The 20,098-nt window shown below is 43.3% G+C and overlaps 1 protein-coding gene across 1 annotated transcript in view; it reads right to left on the reverse strand.

Moving 5' to 3' along the window:
• PI4K2A (phosphatidylinositol 4-kinase type 2 alpha) overlaps nt 1-19,817 on the reverse strand; it is a 30,975-nt gene extending 11,158 nt beyond the window's left edge. The window contains exons 1-4 of the mRNA XM_080642352.1: nt 19,253-19,817; nt 10,142-10,342; nt 4,247-4,378; nt 3,251-3,404 (exon numbers count right to left, since the gene is read on the reverse strand). Coding sequence (XP_080498478.1) covers nt 3,251-3,404; nt 4,247-4,378; nt 10,142-10,342; nt 19,253-19,687 — 922 coding nt within the window. The 5' untranslated portion in view covers nt 19,688-19,817. The remainder of the gene's footprint in view (nt 1-3,250; nt 3,405-4,246; nt 4,379-10,141; nt 10,343-19,252) is intronic.
• Nucleotides 19,818-20,098: the final 281 nt, after the last annotated feature.

The following is a 20,098-nucleotide window of genomic DNA, read 5'->3' on the forward strand; positions in this document are numbered from 1 at the left end:
ACATGGATGTTTCTCTCTCTCTGTCTCTCTCTCTTCTCTATTTCTCTCTGTTCCTCTTCCAATCTCTCTGGAAATCAATAGGAAAAATACCCTCTGGTAAGGATTAAAAAAAATCCTACGAAACAATGCTGAAAGAAATTGTAGAAGACATAGTAAGTGGAAAGATATCCCATGTTCATAGACAGGAAGAAAATATTATTAAGATGTCACTAATACCTGAAACAATCTATAGCTTGAATGCAATTCCTATCAAAACCCTAACACTTTTTTTTTTGCAAAAATAGAAAAACCCATCCTAAAATTCATATGGAATATCCAGAGACTGTGAATAGCCAAAACAATCTAGAAAAAGAACAAAGCTAGAGGACTCATACTTCCTGACTTCAAAACTTGCTACAAACAGTATGGTACTGAACACAGTGTAAAGACAGACACAGTATAAACCAGTGGTTGGCAAACTGCGGCTTGCGAGCCACATGCGGCTCGTGAGCCGTGGTTTGCCGCTCTGTTGACTAATGAGTTTGCCGACCACTGACCTAGACTCTTGATTCCATTATCTACAGGCTGTTGTTGTTCCTTGTGATTAAGCCCCTATCCCAGTGGTCGGCAAACTCATTAGTCAACAGAGCGGCAAACCACGGCTCACGAGCCGCATGTGGCTCACGAGCCGCAATTTGCCGACCACTGCTATAAACCAATGGAATAGAGTCCAGAATTAAACCTTTGCATATATATGATCAAATGACCTTTGATAAAGATGGTAAAACCATTCAATGGGGGAAAGACAGTCATTTCAACAAATGAGATTGGACCCTCCCTAACACTATATACAAAAATTAACTCAAAATGGATCCATGACATAAATCTGAGACCTAAAACTATAAAATTCTTAAAAGAAAACAAAGGGCAAAATGCTTCAAGATATTGGACTTGGCAATTATTTCTTAGATATAATACCAAAGACACAGACAATAACAACAAAAAATAAACAAGTTGGACTTCATGAAAATTTAAAAATTGCATCGAAAGACACTATCAACACAGTAAAAATGCAACCCACAGAATAGAAAAAAAGTATTTGCAAATTATGTATATGGTAAGGGATGAATATCCAGAATTCCTACAACTCAACAACAATAAAACCTAACTGGAAGATGGGCAAAGAACTTGAATACACATTTCTCCAAAGAAGATATACAAATGGCCAAAAAGCACTTGAAAATATGTTCAACATAACTAACCATTTGGGAAATGCAAATCAAAATTACAATGAGATACCACCTTACACTCATTAGGATGGCTACTATAAAAAAACAAACAACAAGAACAGAAAATAACAAATGGACCAGGATGTGGAAAAATTGGAGCTCTTCTGTGGTGTTGATGGGAATGTAAAATGGTATAGCCACTATGGAAAACAGTATAGGGATTTCTCAAAGATTAAAGACAGAATTACCATATGATCCAGCAATTCTACTTCTTGGTATATACTCAAAGAATTGAAAGTAGTATCTCAAAGAGATATTTGTACATCCATGTTCACAGCAGCATTATTTATAAGTAGGGGCCCAGTGCATGAATTCGTGCACCTTGAAAGGAACTGTGGGCCACGAGGCTGCCGTGGGCACAGGGGCAGGTCTCAGCCCATCCTCCATGCCCCCACCTGACCCCTCCTGCCACGGCCCCCGGTCCCCTGTCTGCTGGTAGGCCAGCTCCCACTGCCACCACTCCCACGCGCTGACAACGCCGGCCCCGCTCGCACCCACTGATGGCACGGAGTGATTGGGGCCAGCGCCAGCAGTGGGTATGAGCAGGCCGGCACCGTCAGCGGGTGCAAACAGCAGCTGCTGCCCTGATTGCCCCTCCGGAGCAGGGGGAAGTGGAGAAGCCCTCAGTGATAATTGGGGCCGGCAGCCGCCGCTCGCACCCGCTGATGGCACCGAGCAACTGGGACCAGTGCCAGGCACTGGCAGCAGGTGCAAGTGGCGGCTCCGACGCTGGCTGCAGGTGCGAGCAGGGCCGGCACTGGCACGGCAGCTCCAGCGCCAGCAGAGAGTGTGAGCAGGGCCATCACTGGCAGTGGGTGCGAGAGGCAGCTGCCAGCCCCGATCGCCCTCAGGAGCAGGGGGAGGTGAAGCCCTAAAGGGTGATTAGGGCCGGCAGCCGCCGCTCGCACCCACTGACGGCGCCAAGCGATGGCAATGGGTGCGATTAGGGGCTCTGGCACCAGGTGCTGGCAGTGGGTGCAAGCGGGGGCTCCAGTGCTGGCAGCAGGTGCGAGCAGGGCCGGCACCGGCAGCAGGTGCAAATGCTGGGTGGGACCGTGGCATGCAGGAGCAAAGAATTTTCAATAACCACCAGAGGCTTGCCCTGATGACAGTGACTGGCGGGCGCCTTGATCTGGCATCCCCGCTCACCTGCTCCACTATCCCGCTGCAGCCAATGCCCGCCATGTTCTGCGCTCTGCCACCCACCATGCTCTGCGCCCTGCCGCCTGCTGCTGACGCCTGCCATGTTCCATGCGCGCCCCCTGGTAGTCAGCGCACATCTTGTGACCGGTTGTTCAGTTGTTCGGTTGTTCCGCCATTCGGTCTATTTGCATATTAGGGTTTTATATATAGAGATAGCTAAAATATACCACAGAGAAGCAAAATGTGGTATATACACATGCAATGGACTATTCAGGCACAACATGAATGAACCTTAAGGACATTATATGAAACTAGAGGCCCGGTGCACGAATTCGTGCATGGATGGGGTCCCTTGGCCTGGCAGGTGATTGAGGCCTATTGGGGGGCCAGCCGGTCGAGGGGGGGGGTGACCACAGGAGGTTGGCATGCCATCCCCTGATCGGGGCCTGGGGTGGGTGGGGAGGGAAAGATCATGGGAGGTTGGCCAGCTGGTGGGGGCAGGGGCAGCGGGAGGTTGGCTGTGGGAGCGCACTGACTACCAGGGGGCAGCTCCTGCATTGAACGTCTGTCCCCTGCACGTCATAGCGACTGGTCAACTGGTTGTTCTGGTCGTTCAGTCGTAAAGGTCACTTAGACTTTTATACATATAGGTGAAATAAGCAGGTCACAAAATGACAAATACTGTAAGAATCCACTTATATGAGGTACTTAAAGACAAAACTGTCCTGTGATAGGTCTAGCTGCTATAAAAATTACTAGGGCTCTGGCCAGTGTGGCTCCAGGCCTCCTCCTATGCCTCATCAGTCTGGCACAGAGCAGAGGACCACTACACTGCTCACCAGTGTTGCGGATGATGTAATCCAGCACCACCAACCGTTCAAACTGCAGCAATAGTTGCCGGTTAGTGTTCTCAGGGAGAGGTTCTGCTTCGAAACGCCGTAGCCAGTAGTCTGCATCTTTATAGCCTTCAACAAAGAGCTGGAATGAACCAACCTGCATCCAAGAAAGAGGAAGAAAGTTATTTCCCTATAGCCCAAGTTCAAAGATCCTAAGAGTAAGCCAGGGATCCACTAAGGTCTTGTGAATTTTATATAAGAGGAGGAAAACGTTTTCAAGATGTTTACTTCATCTCCTTGCAAGTACAGGAGAAAAGGGCTGTGATGGCGACTGCCCGTCCAAATTCAAGAAACGCATCCAAATGGTCAAGAGGAGGAAAGGGAGAAAGTTAGGATTTTAGGCCTTTGACAGAAATGGACAGGAGCCTCAGGGAAGGCTATTCACATGCCCATATATACTGAGTGGCCAGATTATTATGATTTTTGAATGCATAATAATCTGGCCACTCAGTGTACTTCTCTTGAGTACCTCATTTATTTGATATCAAAGATACTATTAATCGTGCACCTGATCAGTTTTCCCCTTTGCACTGGCTGATAGAAAGCTCGGGGCAAATAGGTGGTTGATCTCCAGCAAAAGTCTAGAATACTTCTGGTACCCATTGGAGATACAAATACACTGAGTGGCCAGATTATTATGCATTCAGAGATCATAATAATCTGGCCACTCAGTGTATGAGTCTACAGCAGGGGTGGGGAATTTTTTTTCTTTCTGCCAAGGGCCATTTGGATATTTATAACATCATTCACTTAATATAATTCACTTAATATAAATTTATGTTGCTATGAAAAAAGCTCCTAGATTTATTGAATTTTGAGTCCCACCTGCAGGGCCAGACGTTCCCCATCCCTGGTCTATAGACACCTTGCTTCACCACTTGGATGATTATGGCACTAAAAGTCATCACCTTTGATAAATCACATAAATGTAGTCTATACCTTTGGTGGTAGCCCGATGCGGTTAAACCGTTGCCCAACTTTTGGCACTTTCTCTAGCGCAAGCCGCTTGCCCCTAGACTTCACTCGGTCAATGGCACTATAGTTGAAGGTCTCACTGGCCATGTGTACTACCTACAATTGAAAGAGAAGAGATACCTAGGTTAGAGGTAGAGTCAAATTTAAAAAACTATCCCACTATGGCAGAGAATAGCTTGATGCTCACCAATGCTGTTCCTCTTCTAGGGCACACAGAAAGAATACATCTCTCAGTGTTCCTAGCAGCTTTGATGGAATATATGACCAGTTTGGGCCAATGAAATATTGACAAACCACATCATAGAACCCTAGACACCTTGTCACTACATGGAATGACATAGGACCTAAGAGAGCTGCCTAAATGGCATGATTCTATGATGTGAGCTAGAAATAAACTCTATTATATTAAACCACTGTGATTCAGAGGTTACAGCAGCTGACATGAATTACACTGACTAATACAGCTACCTCCTGGATTAGGAGAAGATGGCCCAATGCCTGTTTCTCTCCAAATAAAAACAAATTGCGCCCTAGCCAGTTTGGCTCAGTGTAGAGAGCATTGGCCTGAAGGGTCCCGGGTTCGATTCCAGTTAAGGGCACGTACCTTGGTTGCAGGCTACTGGCCCTGGTCGGGGGCATGTGGGAGGCAACCAATCAATGTATCTCTCTCACATTGGTGTTTCTCTCTGTCTCTCCCTCTCCCTTCCATTTTCTCTAAAAATCAATGGAAAAAATATCCTTGGGTGAGAATTAAAAAAAAAAACAACAAATTGCAATTTATGCTATACCCTTTTATTTTCTTTTGAATTTTATACGATGTGCAATTATTCACATTCAAAAAGTAAACAAAGTTAATTTTAATTTTTAGTGAATTGTTTCATTTTAATTTAAAATTTTTATTTATTAAATGTATTGGGGTAACATTGGTCAACATGAATATATAGGTTTCAGGGTGGGTTTCTATGTTACAAGATCTGTATACTGCACCATGTACCCACCACCCAAAGTCAAATCTTTTCCTGTCACCATATATTAGGACTCCCCTTCTCCCCCACCACAATGAATATTTATGTAGACTATATCTGGAATATTACACAAGAAACTAATAATAGCTGTCTCTGAGAAATGAAATCTAGTGGCTGGAACACAGGGTTGGGAAGAAAGCTGAATTACTCTTCTCCATTTACTCTCCTGTGCTTTCTGATTTTAGCACTAGATACATGCATTGCCTATTTTAAAAAAAAATTTAACGGGCCATCAATATTACACTTGACTGTCACATTGTGATGACAATCAAGTATAATCCATATGTACACCTATTATCACACTGCCTTGTGATCATCCATATGTATATCTAACATCTTTCTTAAGACTAATGAAATTAGGTGAGGAAAAGAACACTTTACTCACATTAGCATTCCCAAATAGTATCTGGCACATGTTAAAAAATATTAAGTGCATGAATGAATGAGTTATAAGCTTCTTTCAGAGTCAGCAACAAGTGGATTTTCGCATATATGTAAAATCAAATTTATAAAAAAATACTTTTCCTAAGCCTTGCAAAATTCATTACAAATAAACTAATTATTTTGCCCATGAATGATAGAGATAGAAAGGGGCAAAATAATTCCCTCCTTCCCTCCTTTAACACATCCATCCAGTGCAAGGTATTGTAGAATGGCACTCATAAACATGGTGAAACCCTAGTTCTCTCAGGCCATACACCACCTTTTCCCACATCAGATTTATTTGCAATCACTCTTCGTAACAGCCCCCTTTTCCCTATGACTAATGAAACTATCACAACCTGAAACCTTACTGGAACAGCTACCAAATGAAAATTAGAGACAGCTACCAAATGAAAATTAGAGCCTTACTATTTGAGGCTCCACTGCAACGTGAGCCCCATTTCCTTAGTGACAGATGCTCTGATCAACTGGCTAGAATCCTATCACAGGGTGGGGAGGTGGGGATAGGGTAGGCAGAGATGCTTCCTCTTACTATTCTCCAGCAGCTTTTTGTTAAGCTTGCAAAGTACTGTCTCATATCAGTCTCATAGAAGACAAGTATTTTTGTTGTTGCTGACTTTTTGATGCAAAAGTTCCTCAAGCCTCATTAAGGTTCTCTAACAGAGATGGGGAAGAAAAGGATTGTGTGTGTGTGTGTGTGTGTGTGTGTGTGTGTGTGTGTGTTGGAGGGGGGTAACATTAATGATTAGAATAGTCATAAAAATACCACAGGCTAAGATTTATGGAGTGTTTACATTGTTCTAGGCACTGGGCTATGTGTTTTACTAGTACATGGATATTGTGTAATCTTAATAGCCATGCTATAAAATAGTAACTATTTATATCCCTACTTTTAAAGTGAGGAAACTGAGTGTGGGGGTGGGGAGACTTCTAAATAACTTGCACAAGGGCAATCCACTAAAAAGCTGCAAAGCCAGAATTCGAACTTAAGCCCTCTGATTCTTAGGCACTGCACTCCAGAAGTACAGGCAAAGCAGTCAGGCATAGGCCGAGGGCACTCTGTTATTTACCTATGAAGAAAGGATATTAAAAGTGATGGGCAAAGAGTATTTAAAAGAGTTTCTAGAGTTTAGGAGGGGCCTAGTAAAAGGATTTCAGGTTAGGCAGGAGGTCATAGGAGCATTAATTATTATACAAGAAGGTTAGAGTGTACTATTTAACTATACACACACAGAGAGGATTGAAACATGAAGGGAAGGAATGAGCTGCACAAAGCCAGGCAGTGAATTAGATGTCAAATGAGAACTACAAACCCAGAATCGTGATCAAACATTCTCTCCTAGACCTGAAGTTGGGGGATCTCTGGTATTGTCTTTTTTAATGATTAAAAAAGAAAATCATCACCAGAAGATATTTTTTCCCATTGATTGCGAGAGAGTGGAAGGGAGGAAGGAGGGGGAGAAACATTGATGCAAGAGAGACACATAGATTGGTTGCCTCCTGCATGCTCCTCTACTGTGGCTGGGGAATTTGCAACTGAGGTACATGCCCTTGACTGGGAATCGAACCTGAGACCCTTCAGTCTGCAGGCCAATGCTTTAACCACCAAGCAAAACCGGCCAGGGCTGGTATTGTTTCTCATTGTTTGATATTCATTCACCAATTCAGATGGTCCTTATGGAACGCTTACTATAAGTATAGTACTTTGTGAGGTGCTGAGAATGGAAGGAGGATATTTCAAGAAATGGTCCTTGGGCTATCCCTTTCACTTTGGCATATCATAAACTTTTTCAACGGACAGAGTAGGAAGAAGATAGAGAGTCCAGGGGGCTCCTTTGATCCCCATATTTACACAGATTCCACTGGGGTTCCAGGAGGAGTGTCAAACAAGTTTAAGGCTAGAAATCAATTGCTGCAGGATTTGAGTCTGTCTGTTCTGGTGGCCCACTGTAAACAAGAATGTGGTTGGATTAATTACATTTACTATAACCAGCAAAGGTTTGTTAACTATACTCAAGACGCAGTTAAAGGCATAGCTGAACAACTAGATGCCACCAGCAGGATGACCTGGGAGAACAAGTTGGCTTTGGATATAATTTCGGCAGAAAAAGGAGCAGTATGTGTAATGTTGGGGGCCAGTGCTGTACATTCATCCCTGACAACACAGCAGACGGACCATCACTAAGGCCCTATAGGGGTTGGCAACTTTAGCTAATGTGTTAGCTAGAATCCTGGAATTGAGGATCCTTTCTCTGATTCACTAGAGCAGTGGTCGGCAAACTCATTAGTCAACAGAGCCAGATATCAACAGTACAATGATTGAAATTTCTTTTGAGAGCCAAATTTTTTAAACTTAAACTTCTTCTAACGCCACTTCTTCAAAATAGACTCGCCCAGGCCGAAAACTGACTTCTGTGCATGGGCCACAAAGTTTCAATCGCACTGTACGTGCGCGCCCGCACATGGTATTTTGTGGAAGAGCCACACTCAAGGGGCCAAAGAGCAGCATGTGGCTCGCGAGCCACGGTTTGCCGACCACTGCACGAGAGCAATGGTTTGGAAAGTGGAAGGGAATGATGGTATCCATATTCACCTCTTTGATTAGGAGTCACAGTGATGGGATGTTATATCATCCCATGTATGAGAGGACTTATCCAAAGGTTAATTGAAATTGCATTGATCAAACAGCAAAATAGTCTTTTCCTAGACACTGTAGAGCAGGAAAGTCGATGGATGTCAGCCAAGTTTGAAGAAAAGAGTTTAAATAAAGAAAAGGGGGGAATTGTGAGAATAAACAAGTAATCTTTTCTGTCAAAGAACAGTTTAGGCAGCCACCATTTTGGCCTGCATGACTTGTAGCTCCCCTAGGGGCCGCCATCTTGAAATGGCAAAGGTCAACCCCTTCCTTTAAATTAGCCAACCCTGAAAGACTGTGTGTATAAGCTCCAATCAAGAGTGAGGGACACGTAACAAACGTCAGGACTAAAAAGCCGAGTGGACCACCCGCTCAGTGTGCGTGTGCTCTCAGACCATGTGCTTACGCACTGTCCTACAGGAGTAAAGATGTTTGTCTTGCAAAAAAAAAAAGGAAATGGTCCCTGACTTCTATACTTACAAACTAGTTGGCTTATTGTTTGGAGTTTGGTGGCAAAGAAGCAGACACAGTTAAATATCCACAATAGAAACATTTTCTTCTAAAATACTCTGGGAAGTCCTGGCTGACGTGGCTCAGTTAGTTGGAGTGTTGTGCTGTGCACTGGAAGGTCTAAGTTCGATTCCTGGTCAGGGCACATACCTAAGTTGCAGATTCTATCCCCGGTTCGGATGCGTAAAAGAGGCAACTGATTGATGTATCTCTCTCACATTGATGTTTCTTTCTCCTCCTCCCCTCTCTCCCTCCTTCCTTCTCTAAAATAAAATAAAATAAAATAAAATACCATGGAAAACAGAAAAACAGGTTTGAAGGGAAGCTCCTGTCTCCTGATCAGTCTCTTTGCCCACAGAGTCAGCTAACTAAACCTGTGAAGAATACTTCAAGCAGGGGTTTTTAATCTAGAGACATGGTTCCTATGAGGTCAATGGATGAACTTCAACTGGTCTATGAATCATCTACTAAAATTATATGCAAAACAATTGCAAATATGTGTACAGGGGTTCTTAACCTGGCCTCAATAAGTTTTCTGATATTATATGTAATTAATTCTGTATTTAAGCATTTTGGGGGAATTGAAGGGTTATGATCCAGACCCTCATTAGAACCTCAACTGTCTATACCACATATAATGTGTGTGCAAATCCATTCTAAGTGTGGATTTGCCTCCTGAGATACCAATTTTGTTATGTTGTGATAAGTACCAGAATTCCATAGTATAAAGATGAGGAAGTAGAATTCCATGTCAGTTCCCTGTAGGGGTCAGGCCAGATCTTTACTCTAAACCTCAGCCCATTCTAGTCCTCCTTGCCAGACCTTACATAAGTGCTTAGCTGATATCAGCTAGTCCATTCTAGACTGTATCTAAATCCTGGAGTGATTTGGAAATCTAAGAAAGTGAGCCACAAAAGTAGCTAGGTTTCTAACCAGTTTAAGATTATCTGGGATCCAAAGATGCAGGGAGCCCATAAATGTGCATCACAGTGTCAGTAAACTTCCTGAAATTGTAGGCAAAAATTTTATGTGTATCCTTCTCAGGACAACTTTCATCAGATGATCAAATCATGAGTTTAAACCTAGCTCTCCACACAAACCCCTTGCAAAAAAGGCTGAGAACCCTAAACTCAGGGCATAAGCGCGGGCACGACCTAATGATCTCAATAACCTAACATGGAGCGGGGCTTAGGCCCAGGAAAACTCTGTCAAGGCAGTAAGGGCCTCTGGAGACAGGTCACTGACCTTTGTACGGGGTACAATGTTGAGTTCCAGTTTTTGGTCCACCAGGCTGGCCCCTGCCTCTGAAAGATAGCCCTGGTTGAGGACAAGGCAATCACGGCCAAAGCAGCAGGGACAGCAGAGCTTCTGCAGCCACTTGGTCCACTTGGGATTAAGGTGCCCATAGGGCTCTTCATTCTTGGGTTTGAAAACAGCAATGATCTTCTACACAGACAAAAGAAAAAGAGGATGTTAAAGGCAAGTTGATTAAAGTAGCTCACAAACCAGGTCAGCAGGAAAATTAAATTAAAATTAAATTAATTAATAAAATAAACAATAAAATACCATGGGGAAAAAGAAAAACAGGTTTGAAGGGAAGCTCTTGTCTCCTGATCAGTCTCTTTGCCCAGAGAGGCAGCTAATTAAATCTGTGAAGAACTCTTCAAGTAGAAGTTTTTAATCTAGAAGCATGGTTCCAAGTACCAGAAGTGAGAGGGCCTGGGCAGACAGCCTCTACTTAGAGTTAGACACTTGGCTTCTCCCCAGCTTATAAGGGGAAGACACCAGCTTATGTATGCAGCTAGGAGACCCACTGATACAAAGGACCATGGCCAAAGAAGTTGCCAAGTCTGGTATATGTGGCACAACAGATTGTAATACCATCAAACCCCAACTTCCAAGGTACATACATACACACTGTTGCTCTGCAGCAATTATGTAGACTCAAAAAATTATCAGCTGAAAGGAAATTAGTAAAGTATTATGGAATGAGGTTAAGAAAATGTCTTCATTGATGGTTGATTTCCTCTATCAGCTTTACTATCCCACCCCCTGGATGTTAATGAAATCTTACAACAAAAAGTTTAGAGATGACAAAATAAGAAAGCAAGAGAAAAGAATAATCACAGCAGTAAAAGGAATATGGTTAGAATGGAGTTCTCTTAAGTCATTCTGATAGACAAGAGACCAGTACAGGAGAGGCCACAAAAATTAAAAATTCATCTCCTCTAGACGACAGTAACTTAATTCTCAAAGGTCCTTGGAAATAGGGGATGCTGCTGCAACCTAGAAACTATGGTCCCCCCTCCTGAAGATTTCTTCCCCAGGCTAGGCAGCTCTCTGGGGTTGTTTTTCATCTTTCTCATTCCCTGCAGTCCCCCAAATTGATCATTTCAAAGAAAGAGAAGTAAATATGCTATTCAAGTGATGCCTCTTCTTATCATATGACTCTCCCTCTCCCCTCACCCCGCAGCCAACTCAAGCTAGTCTGAGGGTATCACTTCCTGAATGGCAGGTCACATCAGAAAACACACCCATCTGCCTGCATCAATTAAGTACTCATATTAGGAATTGGCTAGGCACATGTCTCCAACAATATTTGGTCAATCACAAGGCCAGTTCCTTCAAGAGACCTTGTAAGGATTTGAGAGCACTAGAATAATACAGAACACTCTTCCTCCTTCAAAAAGAATCAATTTATTCTTAAAGATAAACAAACTTACTTATCCACTGGAAAAAGTCAAATGCATATATTCATATCATAAGTCAAACTAGTTTACATTCTTATTTAAAGTGTCTAGCAAGAGGCTGAAGTTAACAATCTTCCTCTCCATCTCTGCTCCCTGGAATCCTGGGCTCTGAATCACACAGCTCACCACTCAGAGGATGACGGATAAGTCCACTGTAACTCTCTGGAACCTGGGCAGTGAATCACAGGACAATGTGAGGCATGTCCCAGAACCCAACAGTCAGTTCAACTGAAGCACAATGTGCAGTTTAGCAAACTGGTCCCCAAAAGGGAAAACAAGACATTCCTACTACTAGTGAGGCTGAAAAATGCCAGGGCTGAGGCTTAACTACTTCCACCTAAAGAAAGCAGAACTTGAAAGCCAAGAGTAGAGCCAAGCATCATTTATAGACTAACCTTTCACACTTCTGTTTCCTTCCTCCATAAGGAGAATCATAAAGCATTTCATCAACTCCAAAAGCATTAGTAAGCATGGTTATCTCAGTACAACATGGGGTTTATTAAATATTAATGTCTAGACTGGACAAATGAGGGAATCGTAGGGTGGGAAGGATGAAGGAACTAAAGGACTTTCAGACAGAAGGGGAGATAAGTGCCTTTGATGGCTAAATATAAGCCTTAGTCCAATTCAATTCTGTTAACACTTGCTCAGTACCTAGTTTGTGTAAGCATTCTGCAGTTTTCCTGAATAGATACATAAAACCACGCTGGCCTAATTTCCAAAGCACCCTGGTCACTTCACATAATCAACTGTGTTACTGAATATGCAAGAATACTCCCTTTACTCATAGAAAACCATACAAATTAGAAAGACACCAGCAGTATTTAGTTGAGAAAGAAAATGACCACTGCCTAATTTTTCTCACCCATCCTCTCCTGTAATATACTTTCAATTCCTTTATTACATTTAGGAGAAAGCTTCAGTTTTACATCAATATTTTTTAAACACCTTTCCTTAACACCCATTTACTAATCCGCTTTTAACCAAGGGGGTGAAGTGCAGGTAGCCTAAGAAGCAGCAATCCACGAAGGTGAGGATAAAAACAGAACTGCACAAGGAAGCAAGAGGCCACTAAGTGGCTGGTGTCAGGCCCCACAACCAATTACTGGAACCTGGAACCCAAAGGGGTTCCTATATCTACCCACCAGCCACAAGAGAGGCTATGCTAGAGAGGATTTTTCTTCCAGGAACCTAAAATCTAACAGTTCAAGCACAGCACTCATATTACACAGTGAAATATACAGTAATAACTTTTAATACTTTTTTTTTAAGTTTGGTAAACATGAAGTGGATGGTTCTCAAACTTTTTGGTCTCAAGATCCCTTTAAACTCTTAAAACTTATTAAGGATCTCCAAAAGCTTTTGCTTATATGGATAAAATCTGTATTTCCTGTAGTAAAAATGAAAATGGAAATGTTAAAACTATTTATGAATTTAATAATAAAAATAAACCCACTATATCCTATCTAATAAAAGAGTAATATGCAAATTAACAATCACTCCGCTACACCCACAAGCCACGCCCACAAGCCAATCAGGAGCAAGTGTGCAAATTAACCCAACCAAGATGGCGGTTAATTTGCATATCCAGGAGTAGAGTGAAGACTGAAGACGCCAAGTGTTGCAAAAGGGAGTGAAGCTGTGGAGAAGCAAGCAAGTGGGGCTGCTGAGAAGGGAGGGAAGCAGGCGGGGCGGGGGAGAAGGGAGGGAAGCAGACTGCCGCAGGAAGCCCTATTGCAGGAATCTTCCTGCAACGGGCCTCTACTGTTAACATAAGTGACATGTTTCATAAAAAATATATTTTTAAAAACAATTTTTAGTGATAAGATTGGCACTATTTTATTATTTTTGCAGATCTAATGTTTGGCTTATAAAAGACAACTGGATTCTCACATCTTCCTTAATATTAAATCTTCAATATCATACATCCTGTAGCCTCTGGAAATCTCCACTGTACACTTATAATGAAATTAGAGTGGGAAAGGCAGTCTTAGAATTATTGTAAAAATAGTTTTGACCTGGGGACCCCAAAAGGGACTCCTAGGGGTCCTTGGCCACACTCTGAGAACTCCTGTATTCTGTATTAGAAGTTGGAAGGAAACAGCACTCCCTGACTTAGCTATTTAGGTAGAGAAGTCTTATTTACATGTTAACTCTCACAAAAGAGCAGGGGGCAGGAGCGGGGGAACTCCTCCAAATATGAGATTGAAAGAAGATGGGATCCAAATAGAATATAGTGAAGAGATTTGGCCTATATTTCTTTTCCTAGTCACTGCCTCCAACTCCACCTGCCTCATCCATTAGAACTTGTGGCCTGGGACAGCTCCCTATAACGGATGGTAGATACTTAAAATCTTAAGAACTACATTTATATATGATAATCAAAGTTGACTGCCTCTTAACATTTTAGTAAAAAAAAATTGATTCTATTTGAGGTCTTTACTCTTTATTTGGTTATCAGTGTGGTTCTCAACAAAACATAAGGGCATCAGAATTTCTTTTTTATTACTACTTTTTTATTTTTTTAAAATATTTTTATTGATTTCAGTGAGGAAGGGAGAGGGAGAAACATCAATGATGAGAGAGAATCATTGATTGGCTGCCTCCTGCACACCCCACACTGGGGATCCAGCCCGCAATGCAGGCATATGCCCTGACCGGGAATCGAACCTTGACCTCCTGGTTCATAGGTCCATGCTCAACCACTGAGCCACACCAGCCAGGCAGAATTTCTTGAAGACGCACATTCAATAGTATATTTCAAAAATGGGAAAAAAATACTGTGCTTGCCCTGACCAGTGTGCTCAGTGGTTAGAGCATAAGCTGGCGCACTGAAGGGTGGAGGGTCCAATTCCTGGTCAAGGGCATGTACCTGGATTTCGGGTTCACTCCTTGCCCCTGGTAGGAGCACATGCAGGAGGCAAACAGTCAATGTGTCTCACATCAATGTTTCTCTCTCTTCTCACCTCTCCCTCCTTTCCATGCTCTCTGAAAAACAATGGAAAAATATCGTTAGGTGAGGATTAACAAACAAACAAAAAAAATAGTACCGCACTGATTTCATGACAAACTCTTGGTGGATAAAGTATTTTAAGAGGTTGAAAATTATGACATAAGGCCAAATTCCTAGAACATGTGAGCAACTATCTGTAAAATTTTGAAGCAAATACCAGTTAGGATTATCTATCTAATTAATGTATTATTCTCAATGGTCATGAAAGCATCTTTTCAAAATCATATGACTTTGCCCTAGCTGGTTTGGTTCAGTGAATAGAGCGCCGGCCTGGGGACTGAAGGGTCCCGGGTTCGATTCCGGTCAAGAGCACATGCCTGGGTTGTGGGCTCCATCCCCACTAGGGTGCGTGCAAGAGGCAGCTGATCAATGATTCTCTCTCATCATTGATGTTTCTATCTCTCCCTCTCCCTTTCTCTCTGAAAAATATATTTTTTAAAATCATATGACTTTTTGCCTTACTCAATGCAATGCTAACATACCCAAGAAAGCCTAATCCAGAGATCAATGGGCATATAGCTTAAAAAAACACTCTAAGCAGGAACCATGCCAAGGGATTTCAGGTGTCATATTTCATTTAATCTTCTCAATAAACTAGTGAATCCATGCTATTCTTTGATTCTTGGAAGTATGAATATCTAGTATTACTAGCCTTACAAAACAGAAAATGCTCAAAAAATACTTCTGTATGTGATTATGAGACTTGAAGTGCAAGGATGTAACTGAGGAGGGTAATAGGAGTGCTCTCTACCATGACTTCTGACCTAGCATTTTCCATTTTACTGTTCCAGGTCCCTACTTGCTTGCCCTGAGGGAGAAACAATCCTAAATTGAAAAACGGAGTCAGGGCTGTTATCTTCAAAAAACTGTTGGACTGTCTAGCTCCAAAGGTAACTGTCACAGAAACTACTGTTCCCCTTTGTTCCCCCTTCTTCGTTGGACACAGGAGCCCTGACTTTTAGCTGGGCAAAATAAAAACTATAGTTCCAGGCACTACTGCAAATAAGTTCTGGACAATGAGATATAAAGAGGAGTCTGGGGCAACTTCTAAAAAATGCCTTAAAGGGGTGGGCATATGATCCCTCTCCCCTTCTTCCAAGTGGCTAAAAAACAGATAAGATGTCTGCAGTTTGAATAGCCATCTTGGATTATGAAGTGGAAGCCATATACTAAAGATGGCTGATCAGCTGGATGGAAGTTTGCATCCCCAATAAAGTAAAATGCCATCTTTGAGTGGCCTATAGACTTCTTATATGAAAGTTAAATGTACTTTTATTGGAGTCATTTTTAAAAAATTTTATTTATTGATTTTAGAGAGAGAACATTAATTTGTTGTTCCACTTATATATGCATTCATTGGTTGTCTCTTCTTCTTTTTTAAAAAAATATATTTTCATTGATTTCAGAGAGGAAGAGAAAGGGAAAGAGAGAGACAGAAACATTCATGATGAAAGAGAATCACTGATTGGCTGCTTCCTGCATGCCCCACACCAGGGATTGAGCCCACAATCCAGGCTCATGCCCTTGACCGGAATCGAACCTGGGACCCTTCAGTACACAGGCTGACGCTTTATCCACTAAGCCAAACCAGCTAGGGCCCGAGTCATTATTATTTTAAATTTTCTATGCACACAGTCAAATTTATTCTTAACCAAAATAGTAGCTGAAAAGAGAAATTGGGAATTCAGATGACACTAACTCTGAGGCAGCAGAGTAGAATATTTAAGAGAAAGAACTCTGGAGCCAGTTCGCCAGTGTCTGTATCCTGCCTCCCACTTACTAGCTGTGAAATCTGGGTCAATTACTTATACTGTGTGCCTTGGTATCATTATCTGTGGGGATAATAATAGTACCTACCTATGAGGGTGTGATGTGAGTTATTACTTGTAAAGCATTTAAAACAGTACCTGGAATATAGTAAGTACTATCTAAGTATTTGTCAAGTAAAATAAACTCATTTAGAGCAGGGCTAAAGATGATAAGACCAACTACAGTGAGTCTATGGGCCAGTCTGACACACCACAGGATTTAGGAAGTGGTCCTCTGCTCTAAACCACATTCTCCTCAGCGGGAGCAGGATGGTTACATTAATAAGTTTTGTCAGGGCACATGTGTTTCAACATCCCCTCTAAGAAAGGACAGTGGTCAGGGAATTATAGAGACTGGGATCCCACAAATCACCAAGAAATAAAACCAGAGTCTGTCATTCTCTGTGGCCCAAATACTAAGATAGTAGTACTTTATCTGGCAGGTAGAATTGAGAGATCATATTATTTCTACCTGTCAGAGCACCTGATCACTTAGCTGATCTGACACACTTCCAACAGAGCTGTAACAGTATTATGACAGAAAAACAAAAACCTTCCTCTGGCTCCTGTATCTAGCAAAAATAATCAGTCAACAAGGCAAATTAAAAAAAAACACCCACTCATATCTTACCTTAGATGTCATTCTGGTTCTCTAATAAAAAGATGAAAGCATCTTGCTAACATTTAGACCTTAGAACACCTAGCTTTCTTTTCTTCTAGAAGTGATGGTTCCCCTTTGAGCTTTTCATTTGACTCACTGCTCTCTTACTTGAGGGACTCAGAAATACCTATTACTCTCAAAGCTTTCTCCAACTTAGTTTATGTTAGAGTTGATGGCAGATTTGCTCTCTGGGTCTTGGTGATAATTCAGGAATGATAACACCTGGGAGAATAACTAAATCATTCAATGAACCTAACCAAGTGCTACAAGTCACAGCACATCCTAGCCACTCAGCACTCCTATCAAAATAGCATCATCCATTTAAAGAGTTCATACGGGAGAGGTGCGGGGAAAATTTGAGGGAGCTTTAACACCCATCATTCTAACAAGTATAACAATAACATATTTTTCCAATAAACCATTCTGGCCCATCTGATAACTTTGGCAAAGAATACTTGATATTTTTTGACCCACTGATATTCCAATGACACCTCTGCAGTTCTCAAAAGAATAAAGGTAGGTCACTCTGAAAGACCACCAGCCATTCAAACTGCAAACCAGGAAAATCTATCAGATTGCTACTGCCTGCCCTCCAGCTACTTCAAGCTGGACATCTAGAAATCTCAGCTGACTGCCTTCAGAACCCAGAAACTGAGATTAAAATCTGTTCCAATCATTAACCTTTGTTTCTCTTTTGTTTCCATAAAACTGACTCTTATTAAATAACTGACTTTGTGTAATAATAGGCCTAACGTTGAGAGCCTACCTGCATCACTGCCTCCTGAAATGAGAAAACTGTTTAACTAAACTGACTTATTCTCAAATCTGAGAGACTGGTTCAAAAGATGATGCAATCTACCAACTCAACTTCTTGGGAAAGTTTCAAAGGCAGAACTAAAGGGGAACAGATTATACTACACAAAATGTGTCCCTTTTGCATGTAGATTGTTTGAGCTGAAGGCAATCAAGATCTGGCAGTCTCAGGAAAAACTTTTACCTCTCCTTTAACTGCCTAAAAAAACGTAGATAGGAGACCTGGCCCAGAAAGAGAGCTATTACCGGAGAGAATTTTTTTTTTCCTGTAGGACTTACCTGCATGGCAGGTAAAATATCTGATTAGCAAACACCTGCTAACTTCCCTGTGAATTGCCCTCCTCCCCTTTGAAGCTCCAGCCCATATCCCTCAGCTGAGATGGCATATAAACTCAATTGCCTGACTGCCTTTGGATCACATATGTTTATGCGGCTCCCATAACTTAGGAAATCAAATTTGTCTTTCTCATGTTAAAAAAATAAAAATAAAGGTCATCTCTCAGCTGCCCTGATCACTCCTATGTCCAAATGCAAGGGACAAAATAAAGGTCAGCCAACACTTTGCCTTAGCTGAAAAAGCTAACTATGACAGTCCTGGGAGAGAAATGAAAGTAAGAAGGCAGCTGACAGTCCCGTGATTCTAAAACTCCATTCTAAGCTTGAGGAACCATAAAAATTTTTGAACAATTTCCCCAAAAAAGTGAGCAATAACCAGACAGATGAAAACTGGTGATTCCACCCACTCTATCACCATCGTCTGCCAATAAGAGACCTGGGAAGGCGGAAGGAGACATCCCCACAGCACAGTCGCTGGAATGAACCCTGAAGAGTCCCTCCCTGATGGGGCTTCAATTAACACTGGTTTGGTCCCAAAAGAGAGAAAAACGGGCCCAAATCTCAAATCTGTACATCTGTAGGTTAATGCCCGAATGGCAGTCTCTGCACTTTACCGAACCTACTAGAAAGCAGCATCTCCCCGCGCCTCTCTATCCAGAAGCAGGCTGCCCCACCACACAGCTGGGCCCTTCGCCTGTATCTGGTCAATTTCCTCTTTTCATTTTCCGCTCACTCCTCCCCCACCAAATAGGTTCTGATTTATTTCTTCATTCCGCAGAGCTTCTCCATCCCAGTCCCCCGTGGCATTCCAAAACCCTGCCAAGGGGCTCCGCACTGGAAAGTTTCTCCCTTCTGCGACCTTTCTTTGAGCACCCCCTCTTCCCTCCTCCCCCGCGGCTGTGCGAAGCCCCAAACTCCCCTGGACAGGCCCACGGTCCCCGCAGCCAGCGGTCTCGGTCGCCACCCTGCTCTCACCCCCTGAGGGTCCTTGACGAAGTAGCTTCCGCTGGAGCCTTGGTAGATGCGCTCGGGGAAGATGCAGCGTTCGATGGCCACTTCGGCCTGTCGCACCACCGCCTCGAACTCCGGGTCCTCCGGAAACTCGTTCCGTTCCCGGTGGGCCTGCGCGGCGTGAGCAGCTGCCGCGGCCTGGGCGGCCAGGGCTTGGGCCTGAGCCGCCACGGTTTGGGTTTGACCCTGGGCCGCGGCACCCCTGGCCCGATCCAGCAGTGGCTGCCGCTCCCTGTCGTGGCCTGGCGAGCCCGGCGGAGAAGGGACCGGGCCAGTCGCCGCCGCCACTCGGATCGCGCCCCCCGGCACCTGCGGAAAGTGAGCGCCCGAGCCGGACGGGAAGGTATAGTCCGGGGGTTGGGCCCGCTCGGGGGACACTAGTGGGCTCGTCTCGTCCATCCCTCCGGCCGCCGGCTCCGGGACCCGGCGCGTAGCGCACAGCTGAACTCCGGGACGGGACCAATCCACAACACCCCCAACCTCCGCCCGGCCAACCAGGTCGCGGTGCCTCTCTGGCCCCGCCCCTACCTTCCCTGTTTACTTGGTGACGAGTAGGCACAACCCCCTCGCGCGCGAACAGTAGCCAATCAGAATCAGCGCCTACGCAATCGCGCTCCGCAGATTTTGCTCATCACCCCTTCTATGACTGCGCATGTTCCAGGAGCCAAACTCGTGCCAGACACGCCCTCAGCTCTTAGCTTTCAATTGCTGACCCATCTTTGGGAGTTTTCCATAAAGTAACTTACCTAACCATTCACTAATTATTGAGTGCCTACTGCGAACCCACTGTAAGACTGGAAAAATCTAATT

This window comes from Plecotus auritus (assembly GCF_963455305.1).
Source record: "Plecotus auritus genome assembly, chromosome: 9".
Lineage (NCBI taxonomy): Eukaryota > Metazoa > Chordata > Mammalia > Chiroptera > Vespertilionidae > Plecotus > Plecotus auritus.